At 41.2% G+C, this 19,121-nt stretch overlaps 1 protein-coding gene across 1 annotated transcript in view; it reads right to left on the bottom strand.

The window, feature by feature from the left end:
* MYO1E (myosin IE) overlaps window positions 1-19,121 on the bottom strand; it is a 181,279-nt gene that overhangs the window by 92,361 nt on the left and 69,797 nt on the right. Inside the window, exons 2-4 of the mRNA XM_016208553.2 lie at window positions 17,132-17,275; window positions 8,573-8,662; window positions 5,696-5,790 (exon numbers count right to left, since the gene is read on the bottom strand). Of these exons, the coding sequence (XP_016064039.1) occupies window positions 5,696-5,790; window positions 8,573-8,662; window positions 17,132-17,275 (329 nt within the window). The remainder of the gene's footprint in view (window positions 1-5,695; window positions 5,791-8,572; window positions 8,663-17,131; window positions 17,276-19,121) is intronic.

The following is a 19,121-nucleotide window of genomic DNA, read 5'->3' as shown; positions in this document are numbered from 1 at the left end:
GCTGAAACACAATCTCTAGATGTATTGCCCAAATATCTATACAGTCACTGAGTTACTAAGGCAATACAGGAATTGGAAACACTTATCCCTGGGAAGTTAAGACTGTTGGGGATAAACTTGGGAAATATCTAAGGCACATCCTGGGTGTTTATTCCTGATCACACTTTCACCTAATGGATGGCTGGGGTTGGCAGGAGAAAGAGAAGGTTCATAAAAAGGGGTTGGCCTACATCGAGTCAGGACAGGAAAAAACACACATCAGAAATGATGGATTTTCCTCAAGTGAATAGACTACTCTGAGGACTAGAATGACACCATGAGCTCACTGTCTCCAGGCAGAGATGGGGGACTCGATCTGATAACAGCCAGTATGATCATCCCTGTTCTGAATTCCACCCTCTAATGGTAATCTGGCTCCCCTCTGGGCTGTGTTCCAGGGAAATCATCAGCTGGGCTGTCCACAGGCAGAGTTCTCCTTACCAGTTCATGAATTGGGATCTAACTCACACTCATTTGTGAGTTTGGCCAGAGTCAGTCTATCTGAAGCTGCTCAACTCTAGCTATTTTGACAAAGCAAGCCTGCAGACATGCAAAAGTTAGGACCAAACCTTTGGTGGAGGCCTGTGATTGAGAAAACAGCCCGTCTCCTTTCTGGATTTCTCTCTTTTTAAATTCAGTTTGTGACACTGACTTCTAGTCCAAAAACAGTCAGCTGCCCATCCACCCTGTCAGCACACCCACAGCTTTAGAAAACATGAGTAAGATTGGGAGGAAACTGATGCTACTGCCCCTCTGTCCTGTATTATCCCATCTAAAGAGTATGATTTCATCATGTAGACAAGGTCACACCAGGGAAATTGGGAGGTGAAGGTCTGAAAATAACACCAGAGAGATTTGGTCATTAATTTTTAATTTTCTAATTAAGTGATACTAAAAATTCCTAGTCTTTCCAGCTATGGCAAAAGCCCGTAACACAAGGGGCAAGTTTCTCTTCTAGCCCCAGGAGAATGGGTTTTGTTTGTTTTCTGTTCACAAATGCAAGCAGGCAGTCTGCACTTGACTCAGCCCCCAGCTGGACAAGCACCCGCTCTCCCAGTGTCGCTGGCTGCCAACTTGGGCCTGCCTCTCTATCCACAACAGCATTTCCCTGCCTTCCCTTTCCTCTGGCCTTATTTGGAAGAAAGAACTCCAAAACCAGGAGAGACCTCAGAGGTCATCTGGTCAATCGGTTCACTCACAAATGAAGAGATATAGGCCCAGACAAGTGTTAGGTTTGCTGCCCAGGATCACAGAGCTGCTAGAATGAACCATGGCCTGCCAGAGGTAGCAAATCTATTTGCTGAAAGCAGAAACCACAGCTCTTGGGTAAGGACACAAAAAGATGTTGGGCTTCTGCCCTGGGCTACTAGGAGGTAATCTCTAGAGACCTGGAATGTCCTGCCTGATGGGAGTCTCTCTGCTTGCCTGGGGGCTTTGAGATAGACGAACAATATGATTTATGATGGAAGCTTTGGAAAGCACCATATAATTTCTCACTCATCTCCCCACCCCCTACTGGAGGAACTGGAGATTAAAGGTCACCCATGCAGTGAGTGAGTCCAAATAAAGACTGGACACCAAAGGCTGGTAATACTATTGCCAGAACTGGAAGGAAGTAACACCACTCATGACTTCCAGAGAGGACAACCAGAAGCTTCTCATTTGGACCTCTCCCAGACATTGCCCTACTCATCTCTCCTTTTTTCTGTTTCTGATTTCTTTTGCTGTAATAAAATGGTAATCATAGGTTCAGAGCTTTCATGAATCCTGTGAGAATTCTAGTAAATTATTGGAACTAAGAGGGTGGTGGGAACCCCTGAATTTGTAGCTATCTGGTCAGACGGAGGGTGGCTTGGGGATCCCCCCTGGTGTCTGAAGTGAGGAGGGCTGTGCTCTTATCTTGCGAAGTGTGGCCTGACTCTGGGTAGTGTCAGAAGTCAAAGCACCTCCTTGTTCTACTTTCTCTTAAAGCACAGTTACCACAACAGAAATCCTGGGAGCAGGGCCTTCGGGCCGTGGCCACCTGAACAGTTGGAAAGGAGTCTACAAGTGGGCCCGTTTCCTGCTTCAGTGCAGTGCATCCTGCAGGGACAGATTCGGGGGGATGGTGGGCAGCTTCCAGACTTGTGAAGCTCATACAACAAGACCATTCCCTTCTTTCTCATCTCACTGGAGGCTCAGTAGGAAGGAGAAAAGGCAAGAGACTGAATTAGAAAACTCATCCTGTGCTCACTCTCATCGGCTCTAGTTAAGAATAACACCCTCCGCCTCTCTGTTGGCCAGTGAACTTGGGTTCAAACAAAAGCATTTCCTGTTAAGCAACTCAACTCATCATCGCCCAAGAATTCCTTCCAAAGGTGCTTAACCTGCATCTAATTAGGTATTTAGATCTAACTTCCAATTTACAGAAAATCCAGCTGAAGGAATTAGTGTAATGAGATCATGAGGAAGCAGTTAGATAAATCTAAAAGGTGCCTATAGGAAAATTGGATTGGTGTCTTTACCAAGTCAAATGGCATTAAAAAAAAAAAAAAAGCCATGGTGGTACTAGGGGAAGTGTGGTAGGATAAAAATAAAAAAAGTAGAAGACTCATATGCAAATGAAACCACTGTTCTTTGATTTACATAAACCAGCAGGAAAGGACGCGTGTTCGACAGAGAAATCTGAATGTGCATTGCTTATTTTTAGATGATATTAAGTTTTTATTAATTATTTAGTTGTGATACTAGTCCTGGGGCTAAGGGAAAAAAAACTATTTCCCAGAGATGTGTATAGAAATATGTAAGAGGTAAAATATCATGAAATCTACCCTTACCTTGAAATACTTCAGCGTTCTGTGTTTTATAGTTTTGACTTTGGAACCATGTAAGTATTTCATGCAATTATAAAACAAAATTAAATTTTAATGTGTTAAATCCCTAAAATCCAAGATGAAATAAATGGACCCAATTGTAGGTCAAGTTTGAATGTTAATGACACAGAAGAGGATTGTCTTACGTGACTTTTAAAACCCAATATTGTGACAAAAAGAACAAAGAAATTGTAGAATTAATTCAGTACAGCTACTAATAACATTGGTATTGTTATTTTAAATCATTAAAAATTTACTTATGTTTTATCCCATTATATATGTTTACATATGTTTACTTTTAAGTATAGAGATACATATTTATTTCTACTTCCATATTTACATTTACATTTACACACACAGTGATACTATTATTGGGAATAACTGTGATACTATTATTGGGAATCAAAATTTTCAGCATTAAGAGAAATGATATACAAATATAAAAAAAGAGATACAAATGTAAAAAGATGTAAAAATCCTATAATCTTAAAATGAACTGAAAATTATCAGTATGAACTTATGTTTCATTTTTTTCTTTAAAAAATTCATATTCTTTTGTCCTTTGAAAAGAACTATTAGCATTGACAACATACGGCAGTGAGCACTCAGTGATTAGGTTGGTGGTCTTGAAATATATTTCCCATTAAAATGAACCAGGGCTTTTTGGTGAAATGGCTGATTCCAGGGCTTGGCAGGAAATGTACAAGATGAGTCTGGAACATCTTAAGCAAGAAAACGATAAAAGACTACCCGGGTCATATCAAAGGGACATAGGAGCCAATACAAAGGGCTCTCTCACTGGTCAAAGTTAGGACCTTTGGAGCCCGAAAGAAAAACTGCAATGTAGTTAAACAGATAATATATATTTAAAATCCACTAGGTTGGAATGATACTGAAGGAATGATACTGAAAATCAAAGCATATTACCTTGGGAGGTTGCTAGGGCATCAACTCATTGCTTTGAAAATTAGTTAAGACAATGAATTGAACTTTTTATCTAGTTCTCCCATACAGAATTCCATCTAATAAATGTAGAAAAAAATCATAGAATTAGAAAAAAACTATTTTTCAACCATTAATTAAAGAATGACTGTGGCCATAGCAGGTTTGGCTCAGTGGTTAGAGCATCAGCCTGCAGACTGAAGGGTCCTGGGTTCAGTTCCGGCCAAGGGCATGTACCTCAGTTGCAGGCTTGATCCCCAGTATCGGTTGGGGCACGTGCGGGAGGCAACCAATCGATATGTCTCCCTCACATCGATGTTTCTCTCCCCCCCCCCCCCCCCGGAAAAGCAATAGAAAAAAATATCCTCGGGTAAGGATTAAAAAAAAAAAAAAAAAAAGACTGAAATGAGAATTTCTAATGGATGGACCCACTGGCAATTTAAACATCACAGGGAGAGAGACCAACAGGCATTATTCAGCAATAAGAGCCTTGAGTGCGGACCATCACTGATGAAGCATTTTTGCCAAAGAATTGATCTGAACCTGATCAAACTTTAAGCTATGGACACTAATTTACAGGAAATAGAGGGGATTGTACACAATCAGCTAATCCCAGACTAGAGAAAATTCTGCAGGACAAAAGACTGTTTTCTTTAACAAATAAATGCCAAGGAAACAAAAATAGGAGGCTTAAGAGACATAGCAACCACGGGCAATGTGTGAGCTTTGTTTGGAACCCAAATAAAAACAAACCAACTATACAAAAAAAATGTACAATACAGTTGTGGAATAGAGCTAATAGTATTAGATGATGTTAAAAGAATTATTCATTATTTATTTTTTAGGTGGGATATAAAGGATTTTTTAGAGGCCCATAATAAATTATTGACAAATGAAATGACCTGCTACCTAGGATTTGTTTTAAGTGACCAAGTGGAAGCAGGATGGAAGGATGAGGTAAAACAGGATTGGCCATACTGTTAATGAAAGTACAAGCTGGATGACAGACACACAGGGGTTTATTATAACACTCTTTTTAATTTTGTATATGTCTGTAAGTATCCCTAATAAAAAATTTTTCAAAAGTGCTCCAGATAAAATAAAAAAAAATTAAAGAACTAACAAAGATGAATGCAAATATGACAAAATGTTAACAGCTGTCAAGCTCTGAGTGATGGGGATACGGACGCTTACATTTTCTCTGTGTTTGAAAATGTTCATAATAGTAAAAGTAAATAAAACACTCAAACCCAACAAAGACCCAGAGTTGGGTCAGGTTAAAAGGATTTTGAAATGTAGCTACAGACATCTAATGCTGGCATTTACCACTAATGCCCACAGAAAATTAAAAGCAAATGACAAAGTACACCAAAAAGTTCAAACACGAACTAAATTATTAGGGAAAGAAAAGAGAAGAACGTAGAGAAAAGGACTCTAGCTGACAGAACAGTGAAACTTACGACACAAAGGATCCTCAACTTAGAGTAAAGCCACGGTATAAGCACATGGGAGGGGAGATGTTTTACAATGTTTAGTCCAGGGCCCCAGTGATGATCATTAAGAAAAGATCTGGCTGGCACCTTGAGCCCAAAAGTCTTCATGCCTTAAGAGACGGGATATACATTTACATACACATATACACACACTATATATATACACATATACATTATATATATAGTGCAACCCTATGGAAGCTCAAAAGCCTTTATGATTTAGAATGAGAAGATAAACCATGACAAAGCAGACAGTGTGATTGTTACTCAGATACGTCAGCAGCCGTTGCGAAAGCACAGCCTCCCCATAGAATCTCTAACTAGAGCATGATCTCACATCCTCGATGCCTAATAAGGCTCTTTCCGTACCTGATGATGACACACTGGTTCTCTCTGTCAATGATCATGTTTCTGTACATGTTATCTGCAAGAGCATAGATGTGGGGTGGGTTTTCATACTGTGCCTAGAAGAGCAAAACAAAAAAATGAAAACAAAACCATGGTCAGATAGAGCAACACTTTAGGTTTCTTTTCTTGGTCTTGGCCTATACTATTGTATAGTTCCAATGCCTATAATTACATCTTATAGGTTCCATAACACAGGAATTCATAAACCTGCCTAGGTCAGGAGGAGCTACGCCTAACAACATAAAGATGGAATCTGGAAGGACTCTTCTGTAGGGCTTCGTGTGACTCAGCCTTCAGACATGACCCATGCCTTCAGATACTCCGACACACACCCTGCCACCCAACACGCCTCCGCAGATGACGCTCCATTGCTAAACATTTCTAAAGACCCTTGGGCGACAGGCCTCCTAAAAACCTGGATCTGACTTTACTAGAATTCTAAATTCCTACACAATTCTTTTCTAAGAGGCAGGCTGGAGAGGAATATGAATGAAAAGAAAAGCTAAAAATGTCCTGTAAGAACAGGGCAAGGGGTGCGGTTCTTTAAAATGATAAACTGGTTTGATCAGTTTGTTTCATCTCAGTAGAGGGGGGGAAAATCTTACTACACTAAGACATTCCCCTGGGTTTTAGTTTCATGGGATACCTCAGCTACGCATAAATATAAATTCACCAATAAATCCACTCTGTCAGAACAACCCTTTGGCCCTGCTTTCTTCAATTTCTTGGCACCCACCTCCACTGTTCCCTCAAAAGAAAATACTAAAAAGAAAAAGACTTCATGTGGAGGAAAGCTGGAGAGAGAACACTCCTTCAGTTGAAGGCTATCGAATGTAAAACAGTGAAGATCCAGAGTGAGAAGACATCTGGATTCTGTCTTTCCCTTCACTGGTCCCATCTCTAAAGGGAGTAATAATGCCCATGCTACCAATGTCACAGGGCAAGTGAGATGGTGGATGGGAAAGTAATTTGAAAAGGTAGAGTATTATGCAAAGGTGCAGCATCAGTTACCAACCCAGCTTTGGGCCTATTATACAATCACTTACTATAGAAAAAGGGGCCTGGCCCAGAAATTGCCACTCACTGCAAGCTCTGGCAGATCAGAATTGAATGAAAGGGGATGACAAGAGGGTGCTTGGACTCCTGCACACATGTAAGAACTGGTGGATCTAGTGTCCACACTTCCCCTCATGCCACGAGCAGGAGGCTCACAGGGAAACTGCCCAGTGAGGGTCGGAGGCGATTCCTGGGACGTGGCGACTGAACAACTCCAAACAGGGACAGGAATACATCCCTGCCCTCACCTTACAGTCAGAGGGGGGTGCATGGGTGGACTTCAGGACACTGGCCTAAAGTGGCCTTCAGGCCTTGATTGCTTATGCAGGATTATTTTTAATACCTCTTTGAAAATAGGGAAACCGATTACAAGAAAAGGGGATGGAAAATAGAAGGGAATGGAGTGAGAGGAAGCTGCGGGCATGGGGGAAAAAGTGTGGGCCAAGCCCCTGCCCAACAAGGCTTTAAAGCTCATTAACTAGTTATACTTGACCTTTGCATGCCACTGTTTTTCAAACTGGTTTCCAATCTATGGTTTTCCGGAACCTCTCAGCTACCTGAGAATTATAGGGTAGGTATTTCCTCTGCCCAATTCTTCCCTCTCGTGAAGCCCCTGAAAATCGTTAGGACCTGACTTCAGGTTCAGCACCCAATAGGTTTGAGTACTTTACCTCTCTGAGCCTCAGTTTCCTCATCTGTGAAATGGGGGCAGAGAATAATACACAGCCAGCATCCAGGGCTGTTTTATTATTGTCCCAAAGAGCACCCGGCACTCAGGAAATACTAATTTTATACAACACTCTTGTTACCATTAGCAGTTAAAAATAAATATATATTTTAAAAATTCTAGGGCATTCCTTTAAAGAGAACTCTCCCTAAAAGATGAATGGTCCAAAAGGGACTTGTGTAGCAACGCTTTTCAGAGAACTGGAAAGGAACAACAGGAGTGCACAGCATTCGCACCCACCCCCGCCCGGCTGTCATTGAGAATGCCAGGCCAGCCCGATCGGGGCGCCAGGGCAGGGCCCAGCCTCTGCTCACAGTGCTCCCCTTGTGCTGGGCTCCCATAAAGGAGCATTATCAAAGGCCTTTCGCGTGGCAGCCTCCTTCGGCTCTAGCGCCCAGCACCATTCATCTGGCAACAATGGGGTGGGCTCTTGCTCTGGGTAAGTTGCCTTCCACTTGAACTGATGAATCTGTGTGGGCTCGCTTTGGTTTGTTTTCCAGGGGTCAGGATTAATGAACGCTTCTGTGCTTCTGCCGAGGAGGAAAGAGCGAAGGGGAAAGAGGCAGAGATGGGGTGGCCGGGGGAGGTGAGGAACCACGGAGTGAAACACTTATTAGGATTACAGTTTCTATTTTTATCACATAAAATAGATGAAAAGTGATGAAAGATTTGTTTTTCATGTTCAGAGCCACAGCTTAAGTGAGGGTCTCATTCAGACAGAATGATTCCCATCGCCCAATTTATTTTTCACCCATTACTGGTTTTTCAGTCCTTAGACTGTTGTGGCATGTGTGGAAGGAGGAAGATCCCCCAAGCTGTAGGTCTTACATCCCATTAGCTAACTGTGTATATAATGTTCCAATGGTAAAGAGTCCTATGCTTTTTTAGCTGCACTTGAAAGAGCAGCACATCGTTAAAAATCAATGTCACCTACTTGAGTTTCCCCAATAATAATTCATAATAAGGAAATACAAATGTATTGCCAACATTAAGAAAAACTACCCACGCATCAAAGAAGCCAAAAACTACAATAATCCCCGTGGCATGTAACTTACCGCTCCTTGGTACATTTCAATTTCCTTATCACCAAAATATGGCATCTGCTTGAAAGGGTTGACTGAGATTAATACGGATCCTATATATGTCTGAATTTATATCCAGTTAAGGTCCATTGTTAATCTTCATAGCTACACATTTTTTAAAATTAAGTAACCAGATGTTATCAAAAATTCATACTTCTGTCCAGCGAAAAGCTCATGTCCTTGTTTTCTAAAAGATTACAAATAAAGACAAAGGCAATTACCAACTAGCTCAGATTCTGTTCCTTTCCAGGAAGAGTAATGACCTTAATTACCAAGGTGCTACGAAAGAAATTGTTTTAAATGAACTGAAGCACATTCCTTTAAGACTGGTGACATGTACAGCTAGAAAAAAAGAAAAAAGAAAAAACAGAAATGACCAAAGAGTGAAAAGAGTAGTTATCATTCCTCTTCTCAAATGATATTATTTTTTCCTTGGAACTTTCTATTAGGTATACTAAGAATGTATTCATTTACTCATTTAACAAGTAAGAGGGATACATTTAACAGTCCTACTCTTTAGAAGCTCAGGGAACTGAGTTGTCTCTACTTGTATATTATTCAGAGCAGAAAATTACAAACCCATACAGATCAGGCTTAGGGGAGAAGGTGTGACTTCTGCGTGAGGAATCCAGGAAGGCCTCTCAGGAGAATGTGTTTATATTGAGTCTCAACTGTTTTATACAACATATTTAAACATGCCCAAATAAATCGTGGTATTTTAACATAAAACAAATTTCCATTTATTCATTCAACAATCAACTAGTTTGAACTGGGTGTTATAACTTGACAGGCACTGTTCTAGATGCTGGGGATACAGCAGTGAACAAAACAGACACAATGGACAAAACTCCCTGCCCTTGTGGAGAAGGAAAAAAATCATAAAAGAAAGAAAATAACAAAAAACCCAAAACAACATACATACTCAAAACTATTTTTTTTAATCAATGATTTCAAAATGTTTAGAAATTTGCAGTTGAAGATGTAAAGCCATGAGATTCCCTCCCCAAGGAGACATTTATAGATTTATATGTTAGGATCCAGGTGTCAAAGAGAGCAGTGTGGTGAATCTGGTCAGAGTGACTTGTTCCCCAAGTCCAGTTCTTCTCTGACCTTGGCTAAGTCACGCCTGTAAGCTGCGGTTAATGGATGGGGTAAAACAGGACCGACTTGATAGGGTCATTATGAGAATTCAATGCTATAAAATGCTTAGCACAGTGTCTGGCATGTAGTAGATGTAATCTCCTTAACTCATATACTTCAAGATGCATGTTTTGTGACATGTCAACACCTCTGAGACGCAGCTTTGGTGCTATTATTGAACACAAATGAGCCAAGTGTTGGATAAATCATGTAATATTTAAAAATTAATATTTATACACAAAGCTGAGAATGTGGAATGATTCGGTTGCAATTCTGCTTCCTTTTTTGCTGACCAGAAAGATCTCAGACTTGAAAGGGTTGAACCTGAAATGACAGTAGAGAAGATGGGGTCGTTTTAAGAACACACCCAGATGTACCCAGTGTTGGCCTGGGGTCAGCCCATGGTCCAGGGCACTAAGAGAAAATGTGAATGAGACAGTGAATCATAACTGAAAATCGCCAAAGAGTCGCAGAAGAAGGGCCAAGAACAAATGCAATTCCAAGTGCCAAAGTCATATGAGGCCACCAATAGACTAATGGCCTACTTTTTTTAAAGGCAAAATTTAGAACAGATAAATTTATTATTAAAATTATTAAGCTGATAAGAAACGTGTACAATGCTGTAGACTAAATGTTGATAATAACACTGATTGAACACATACACTTTACATGATACTAACCTAAGCTTCTAATCACAACCCTGTTACTATTCTCATCCGACTTTACTATGGAGAAACTGAGGCATAGAGAACTTTTAAAACCTGCTCAGAATCACAAGCTAGTAAGTGACAGACCTACGATTCAAACCCAGGCAGTCTGGTTCTAAGGTCCACACTCTTAATCAACAAGCTATATTGCCTTTCTAAGATTAGCAGGTATTGTTGCTATTGTTGTTATTATTATTGGTAGACTTGCAAATTGGTAGATTTAGCAAATAAAATAAAAAATGCCCAGTTAAATTTGAAGTTCAGATAAACAATAAAAACTTATGCATATACAGGGTGTCCCCCCAAAAAATGCATACACACTTCAACAGCTGATAGCTCAATTTTGAAAATGAAATGTATTTTAACAAACAATGCCTTTATAATTATTCAAAGTGTGTGTATACATTTTTTGGGACACTTGATATATCCCAATAAGTATGCCCCAAGCAATAGTTGGGACATAGTTCTACTAAAATGTTATTTATCTGAAATTCAAATTTACCCAGGCGTCCTGCATTTTACCCCTGTGCAACCCTAAATTGGCAGCACAAGCATCTAATGTAGGACTGAAGGGTGTTCCATTAGAGAGCCTATGGTCTCTTATAAATTAGGTTCTGTGATTCTCTGAGTACTCAAAACTCTATCTCCCTTAGCTCATTTTTTTCAATATCCTTACCACACGGTAGGGACCAAATAGAAACTGAATAAATGACATGGTTTGGCTCTCATTCTGATTCTCATCATATAGTAATTCTTACAATAAACTCAATTTTCAAGAAATACAGTCCTGCTATGACCATCTGTCTACATTTATCTCTAGGTGAAAACAAACTTGGGCAAGTATGATGTCTGCATGGAGGAGGGTGCTCCTTCCCTTAGTTGTAAAGGAAATGCTGTGACTGCCACCTGCCCTGGGCATATTGATCATTGCATACAAAGAAGGGCTGCCTGAGGATATAATGAAAGGATGCAGCTCCTCAGCAATCCCTTCCTACCCGCCAAGCCCTTGGTTATCGAATAAATATGGATTGGGTTGCATAAGAGCTCCTATAGGAGCCAACATTTTTTTTTTACTATTAATAATGTGCTATGTAAAGAGAGATCTTGTAAAATCTTGACTCAGGAGTCTGTAAATTCTGGTAAAGGCCTGGGAAGGAGACACTCAGAGGAAAAAAATCTTTCAGACTACTACTCTAGGCCAATCCTGAATCAATCCTGAGGCTGAAAGAGGGAAAACTGTAGCTGTTCCCCAAATTTCCCATTTGGGTTCTCAAGGGCCATATTTCTGGGGAGGATTCCTGAAAAATAAAGTTTGGTTTGAAATAGAAGAACTGAGACAAGAGAATTTAACTTAGATTTAAAGGAAACAAACATATTTTAGTTACTTCAGGTGAGAGCTTGGCCTAATTGTTCATCTAACTGCCCATCTTTTTTTCCACCTTGCTGGGTCTACAGAGACCTCAGGGCTTCCCTGAGAGCACAGGCCTCCTACCAGGTTGGGTCACTTCCCCAGCAATCAAATGCTCACTCCCACTCCCTACTACATAATTCAGGTGCGCCTTTGGAAAAAGCTGTTTCCATCATTGTCTCTACCACAGCATCTTTGGCCATGAAGGCGTGGCCCAAGGTTAATTTTGAAAATGTATGTAGCTACAAGGCTATGATACAAAACCAAGCCAAAAACAAACAAACAAACAAAAACAAAAACACCTACCCAACCAACCAACCAACAACCCAGAAAGAAAGAAAAAAATAACACAAAAGTCATCTTATTTAATAGAATTTGCAAGATGAAGGGACCCAAAAGATCTCGATTCCCAAATGCCTGTTGGGGATCTTTGAGCTTTCATTGATCTGCAGCAAGAATGGCAAAAAGAGAAACAAGGGCCTGAATTTTTCATAAGCTCAATTTATTCAATATAAAAGACTGTCCTTTATTCTTAGATTATTTCCTTTCTACTTTGGGGGATGTTAAAATAGTCTATCTTTTATGAAATGTGATGGTACTGAAGCTTCTGTAAGTTTGTTTTAATGGTCTTATTAGACAAAGATAAAAGTTTAACATAAAAAAATTTCAACAACCATTGAGTTTCCCCAAACCACCCACACTGAGGTAATGGACGGCTCTGTTCTGATTTTATCACCGAGGTGGGCGGGCAGCCCAAGGGACTCGCCTGAGGACACATGTGGAGCAGGGTCAGCTGGAGCTCGAGCTCCTGGCTCCAGCCGCCAGGCCCAGGCCGGCCTTCGTCTCGCTGCAGCAGCTGCCCCCTCCCGCAAGGCGAGTGACTGCCAAGGACCAAACCTCCTTCGGAACGACACTGCCTTGAGCTCCGCTTGGTCTGGCACAAAAGTCTCAACCCCTAATTCAAGGGCCGAAGATGCCAAACACACTTGAGTGTGGTCTTTGAGCGAAAACAAGTTTGGAGAAGGCTGGCCCAAATGAGCACGGAGTGCTTTTACACAAGAACTATTTTCGTCAGCCAAGTGGCTATAAATGATGTCTCGCCAGGCATAAGGGCAAAAACTGCAATGTTTTCCTCATAGATTTTCGAGTGTAATTGTAAGGAGTGTGGCAACAGTCAGGAAAAATGGACGGTAAATTAAACCCTCCTTGTCTTAGGATAAATAGCTGAAAAATGTGAGTTTTATTGGTAAACCATGTGAGCATTTTCTAAGTAGATGTTTTTCTGATGAAGAACAAAGAAATGAGCATTCAGCCTGGATGTATTAACAACTGATTGCTCCAAATGCTGACCTTCAATACAAGACAATATGCTGGTATCAGGTGTAGAAGAGGTGAAATGAGCAATTTTATCACTTAATGTGAAATCGAATCTCTTCTAGCCTTAACTATTAAGCTTAGGAGGGGGGGGGAACCCACTTTTATTTAAAATAATGCTACTCTATCATAATAATACTCCCTTAGCATTGAACTGATAAAGAAGACTTCTATCATTTTTCAGAGGAAAAGATTTGCAGCTCCACCCTTGGCATTACTTTGTAAACATCCAACAGACCCATCCAGCTTCCTCAGAGCTGAAAGCTGCACATTGATGCTGAGTTCCTCATTTATCGAGTGGGCAGAGATTTCTAAAGCACGAAGTCATTAGTGGTCAACTAACTCATTTCCTCGGTAGAGCACCCGATTAGTCAGTCATTGATTCAAGGCATTAATTCAGAGGCAAGTAATCAGCCCCCTTTGTGTGAGTCACTTAAAAATTCTGTTGTCTGAATATAAAAAGCAAGTCTTAATAGTCAACAAATTTTCAATGAACACGTAATACAATGCACCATGCCAAGAACATGCAGGACACTGAGATACACGATGCAAGAGGATCCTATTTTTGTTAAAATTAACAAGAAAGCACGTATATATGCATGTCTACATGTGGATAAGTGAAAACAGCAAGAGATTATATAGGAACTAACCCTATATGGAGGGTTCTAGGTGATTTTAGTGTTTTCCTTTCTGCTTGATTCCATTTTACAAATCACATCACATGAAAATGTATTGCTTTAGTTCGGCCTTCGATCCAAAGGGTTGGTTTGATTCCTGGTCAAGGGCATGTACCTGGGTTGCAGGTTTGCTCACCACCCTGGCCCGGGCGAGTGTGGGAGGCAACCAATCAGCGTCTCTCTCACAGGGGAGTTTCTCTCTTTCTCTCCCCCTCTCTCCCTCCCTTCCACTCTTTCTAAAAATCAATGGAAAACTATCTTCAGGTGAGGATTAGCAAAACAAAACAAAGAAAAGGAAATGCATTGCTTTACAAGGCTTCCAGGCCTAAAGGATCTTTGCTGGAAGAAATGAGCTTGTCTAGGTTGGCTGCTGATCACCACTGACCTCACTTTTTTCTTTTCTTATCCAGCTTATCAAAACCCATGTTTCTACGTAAATAATACAATAAGCCGAGCCTGCATTCTAAGAACATTCCAATAAATAATTTGTTCAACTACATTCCATGGAAGTTAGCCTTTTATGGGTTTGTCAATAAACCAATCCTCTATTTAAAAGTTTCCAGGGTACCAGGCATTTGAATTTCCAATAAGCATCTTTACAATTGAATTTTGGGAAAACAACTCAGAAATATAGGAGGAACTTACACACTTGCCTTAGCATATGATAATAATAACTAATGCTTACTGTGTACTTACTGCATTCATTATTTCATTTAGCCCTACAACAGCTCATGGGGGAGATTTTATTCTCACTCGAATTTTACAGGTGGGGAAATCAAGGTACACAGATCACAAAGCTTCCTAAAGTCACCAGGCACATGCGGAGTAAGGTTCGAAACCAGGCAGCCCAGATCCACCTCCTGCACCCAACTCTTTCTAGTCTATCACCTGCCAGTTTCCATGGGCCACGGGTCTTTGCACATAAAAGTGATTTAAATGTTTTGATGATCATAAGCCCAGATAAAGTGAGCATATTTCAATTTTTTGACCAAATAAAATTAAATCTTACAGTTGAATACAACTGCTTTCATTCAATTAACTTAAAGGAAGTTCTGCACAGGTATCTAGGAGTCAGCAAAGATTTTTCTGTAAAGGGTCACAAAAGTAATTATTTTAGGCTTTGGGGATCATATGGTCTATCACAACCACTGAACTTTCCCATTGCAGCATGAAAACAGCCTGAGACAAGAATAAAACAACAGAGCTCGGCTGTGTTCCAATAAGACTTTTGTTATAAAGTGGGCGCTGAGCAGGATTTTGTCTGCAGGCGGTAGGCTGCCACCCCTGATCAATACAACTCAATCCAAATATAGCTGTTAACACTTAAAAGCAGGGGCTTAGGGATTTAGCTACCCAGATATTTGGTAAAAAATTTCCTATGGTAAATAAGAAACAGCACGGCATTGGTCAGAACTGTCCAAGTGCCTGGGAATAATGTATTGTCCGATAAACACCTGGTGAGTTGAACTCGCCTGAGGATGAGGCAGGCAGTCCCTGCAAAAGCACTGTTATATACGATGGAGTACTACTCTGCCGTGAAAAGGAAGAAAATTTACCCTTTGCAACAGCATGGATGGACTTGGAGAACAACATTATGCTACGTGAAATAAGCCTGTCAGAGAAAGACAAGCACCATGTGATTACACTCATATGTGGAATCTAATGAACAAACTAAACGACCAAGCCAAATAGAGACAGACTCAGAGAGAGAGAGCAGGCAGGCAGCTCAGGGGGTGGGGGTGGAGGTATTGAGCAAAAAAAGAAAAAAAAGAGAGAGAACTCATGGATACGGACAACAGTGTGGTGATTGAGGGGGTTGGGGGGGTGGAGTGGAAAAGGGCATAGAGAGGATAGAAAAAATAAAATAAAAAATAAGTCAAAAAATATAAAATATCATTGAAGATTTTTAAAATACCACTGTAAAAAAAAGAGTATTGTTACAGAGGTACGGGTGCTTTTAACTAATAGTCAAATGAGCAGTATAAATAATAAAAGCTACTGATGTGAAAACTATTCTCCCCATGCTTTTGGGGTTAAAATCTGAAATGTATATTACGAGGGTTGCAAAGACTCCACCTGTGATGGCCCTCCGCAAGCCCATACCTTCAGAAGTCACCGACAGCATCCAAGTCAAACTTGCTGGCACTACTATACAGATTTTACACAAATCTCCGCATGTCTATGGCCAACTCTGCAATAATTCCACGAAAAATCTTTACCTAGTTGCACCAAACAAAAATCCTGAATCCTGTAAGAACTTACTAAGTATCACAGTTCTCTGTTTATAATGAAGTCAACACACATTTGAATCAAATTCCCACTCTGAATTTTTTAAAGCCCTATAAAAAATGGCATCTGGCAAGCTAAAATCAAGACGTAAAGGACAACTCAAGAATGTCAGGCACTTCGACAGCTGATCTTCACGTCTCACGTTTCCTTTAGTAAACATAAGAATGCAGAAAAACTGAGCAAATGGCACATTTTTTGCATGAGGCAATCTTTTTTAAACCTTTTAAATTGGGACTTAACTGCTTTGCAATTAGGGAGCCCTATGGACAAAACCCTCTGCAGGTCAGGACTTTCTCTAGGAACAGCAGAGGCTGTAGACACCACGTGCATGGCTAGAGGACGTCAAGGGTACAGTGCCATGGATTAAAATAGATGGATGCTGGCTGCATCTTGATTATGTGAAATGCCAGGGAAATAGTTCAGCATCATCTTTGTCCTTCCCACAGCCTGGACCAAGGGATAAAAAAGTACATAACCACATTCTGAAAGGGTGAAAATGACGTGAGCACAAAGCCTTCAGATGGATCTTCCTCTTTCTTTCGTTTTTGGTTAATCCTCACACCAGGATATATTTTCCATTGATTTTTTTTAGAGAGGGTAGAAGGAAGGGAGTGAGGGGGAGAGGGGGAGAGGGAGAGAGAGAGAGAGAGAGAGAGAGAGAGAGAGAGAGAGAGAGAGAAACATCGATGTGAGAGAGACACATCCATTGATTGCTTCCTGCACATGGTCCAGGGCTGGGGATGGAACCTGCAACCCAGGTACATGCCCTTGACCGGAAATCGAACCCATGACCCTTTGGTGCTCCGGCCAATGCTCTAACCATTGAACCACACTGGCCAGGGCCAGAGGCATCTTCTTACATGAGGAATAAAGCCATGTTTTACCATGGACACTGTCATCTCATTTAGAAATGCCCAAAAGAACCAATAAAGGATACAAAAATGTAGTCATCCATGTATCTCTTCTTTAGATTCTCCACGATGGCGTTCTCGGTGATCTTGGAGAGAAGGACCATGTCGTCCACGCCACTGTGCTTGACATTGTGGCTCTGCCAGTGGTAGCGGTAGGCACCTTTGCTTCCCTGCAAATGGAAAACACACAATTATTAGGATAGTTTATATTCTCCTGGAGTTAAAAAAAAAAAAGTCATTCATTTCCCAAGGACTCCTCCTATCAAATGCAGCAGAACAGAGTGAACAAAGATTTTGCTATTGATAGACCTGGGTCCAAGTTTCAGCTTTGCCACCTATAGACTAAATGAAGTGGGGGGAAAGTTATGTAAGCTCTCTGTGCCATGTCAGCTTCTCTTTCTCATTTGAAAAATGGGAGAAATAAGACCCACTTTATAGAACTGCTGTAACGATGAAATAAAATGACATACGTAAAGCACCGAACAGGGTCCAGGGTATGGTACAATAAATGATCGACGGTCTCCCATAATTCTTTCAAACCTACTATTTTATAACATTTACCAATGAAAATGAGCAGTGAAACAGAAACTTCCCAGACTCGTTTGGCAAATTTTCTGACAGAGCTCAGAAGTGGAAAGAATGTGTATCACACAATGGCTGGGTCACATTACCATCACCTTCCCTCTGTAAATATCACTGTCCATGTAACACTGGCCTTCTACATTCAAAACATAAGCTGCACTTTGATGACTGGTCACTGTTATAGTTGCAAGGAAAGGGACAGGAGCCTAAACATGATCCCAGAACATGCTCTGGGCAGGAGGACCTCATCTGGCCCCATGGCCTCCTTGGACAGATGAAGCCCTGGCCCCAGCTGCTTATAGAAATAAAACTTAACACCAGGAGTGGCTTCTGCACACGCTGTGGCCTGCAGGGGTTCCTCTAACTTGGCATTTCTGCAGTGTGATCTCCACAGGTTCAGCTGTGTGCCTGGCCATGGGATGAGGGGAGGACGGGAGCATCGTGGTGGCTGCACTTGGGGAGGTCACCATCGTTGAAAGACACCTAGATATCGACGGATGTGATTCATGCGTCCGCAACGGTCAGTGTGTAAACACAAGTAAAATGGGTGGTCCAGCAGTGGGGGGACTCCTTTGTCCTGGGAGGGACAGAAATAACTTCCTGCAGAAGGTGACATTTGATGTGGCTCTAAAATACTTTATTTTTCCATTTTATTTTTAAAAATATATCTTTATTGATTTCAGAGAGAGAAAAGGAGAGGGAGAGAGAGAAAGACAGAAACATCAATGATGACAGAGTCACTGGGAATCGAGCCCACAACCCGGGCATGTGCCCTGACCAGGAATCGAACCTCGATCTCCTGGGTCCGAGGTTGATGCTCAACCGCTGAGCCCGCCCGGCCGGGCTAAAATGCTTTAAATTTTCCAGAAGAGTAGAGGAGGATGGATATTCTTTATAATTTACACTCACAGGGGCAAGAAAAGCTAATACATATGAAATAATGGCAGACAACACACGACTGGATATTGGAGGATTTCCCCCCCCCTTCACCCCTTCCTGCATCCTACCGGGCAAGACACACAGCAGGGCTCAGCGGGGCCCCCTTCTCGGGAGTTCACTTTTCTGGGGAAGTGTGACAAAGGAGAGGGAGATTCTGAGTAAGGGTATCTAGAAAGGCCGCCTGATCGGACGTCAAAAGGAGGGTGAGAAAACACAATAAAAAGGTAATAGGAGACTCTTTGAGAGAAGGGGGAGGTGGAAGGAAAAGAGACGGGTACCATTTTAAATTTCACTTTTAAGTATCGTTTAAAATCTCTTCAGGAGACACGGGTCCTTTGATAAAAGCAAATTCTAAGAGTCTCTGGGAAAAGCAATTTTAAAAACCAGCCAGTGCCATGGCTCGGGCTCCCGGATGGGGCTCTAGAAGGCCTGCCACCCAGGCTGCCTTGCAGAGGGAAACGGTTTATACAATATATTTGGCTTTCTCAGAAACAC

This window comes from Miniopterus natalensis, chromosome 1 (assembly GCF_054644295.1).
Source record: "Miniopterus natalensis isolate mMinNat1 chromosome 1, mMinNat1.hap1, whole genome shotgun sequence".
NCBI classification, from domain to species: domain Eukaryota; kingdom Metazoa; phylum Chordata; class Mammalia; order Chiroptera; family Miniopteridae; genus Miniopterus; species Miniopterus natalensis.
This window is presented reverse-complemented; position numbering and strand designations above follow the sequence as displayed.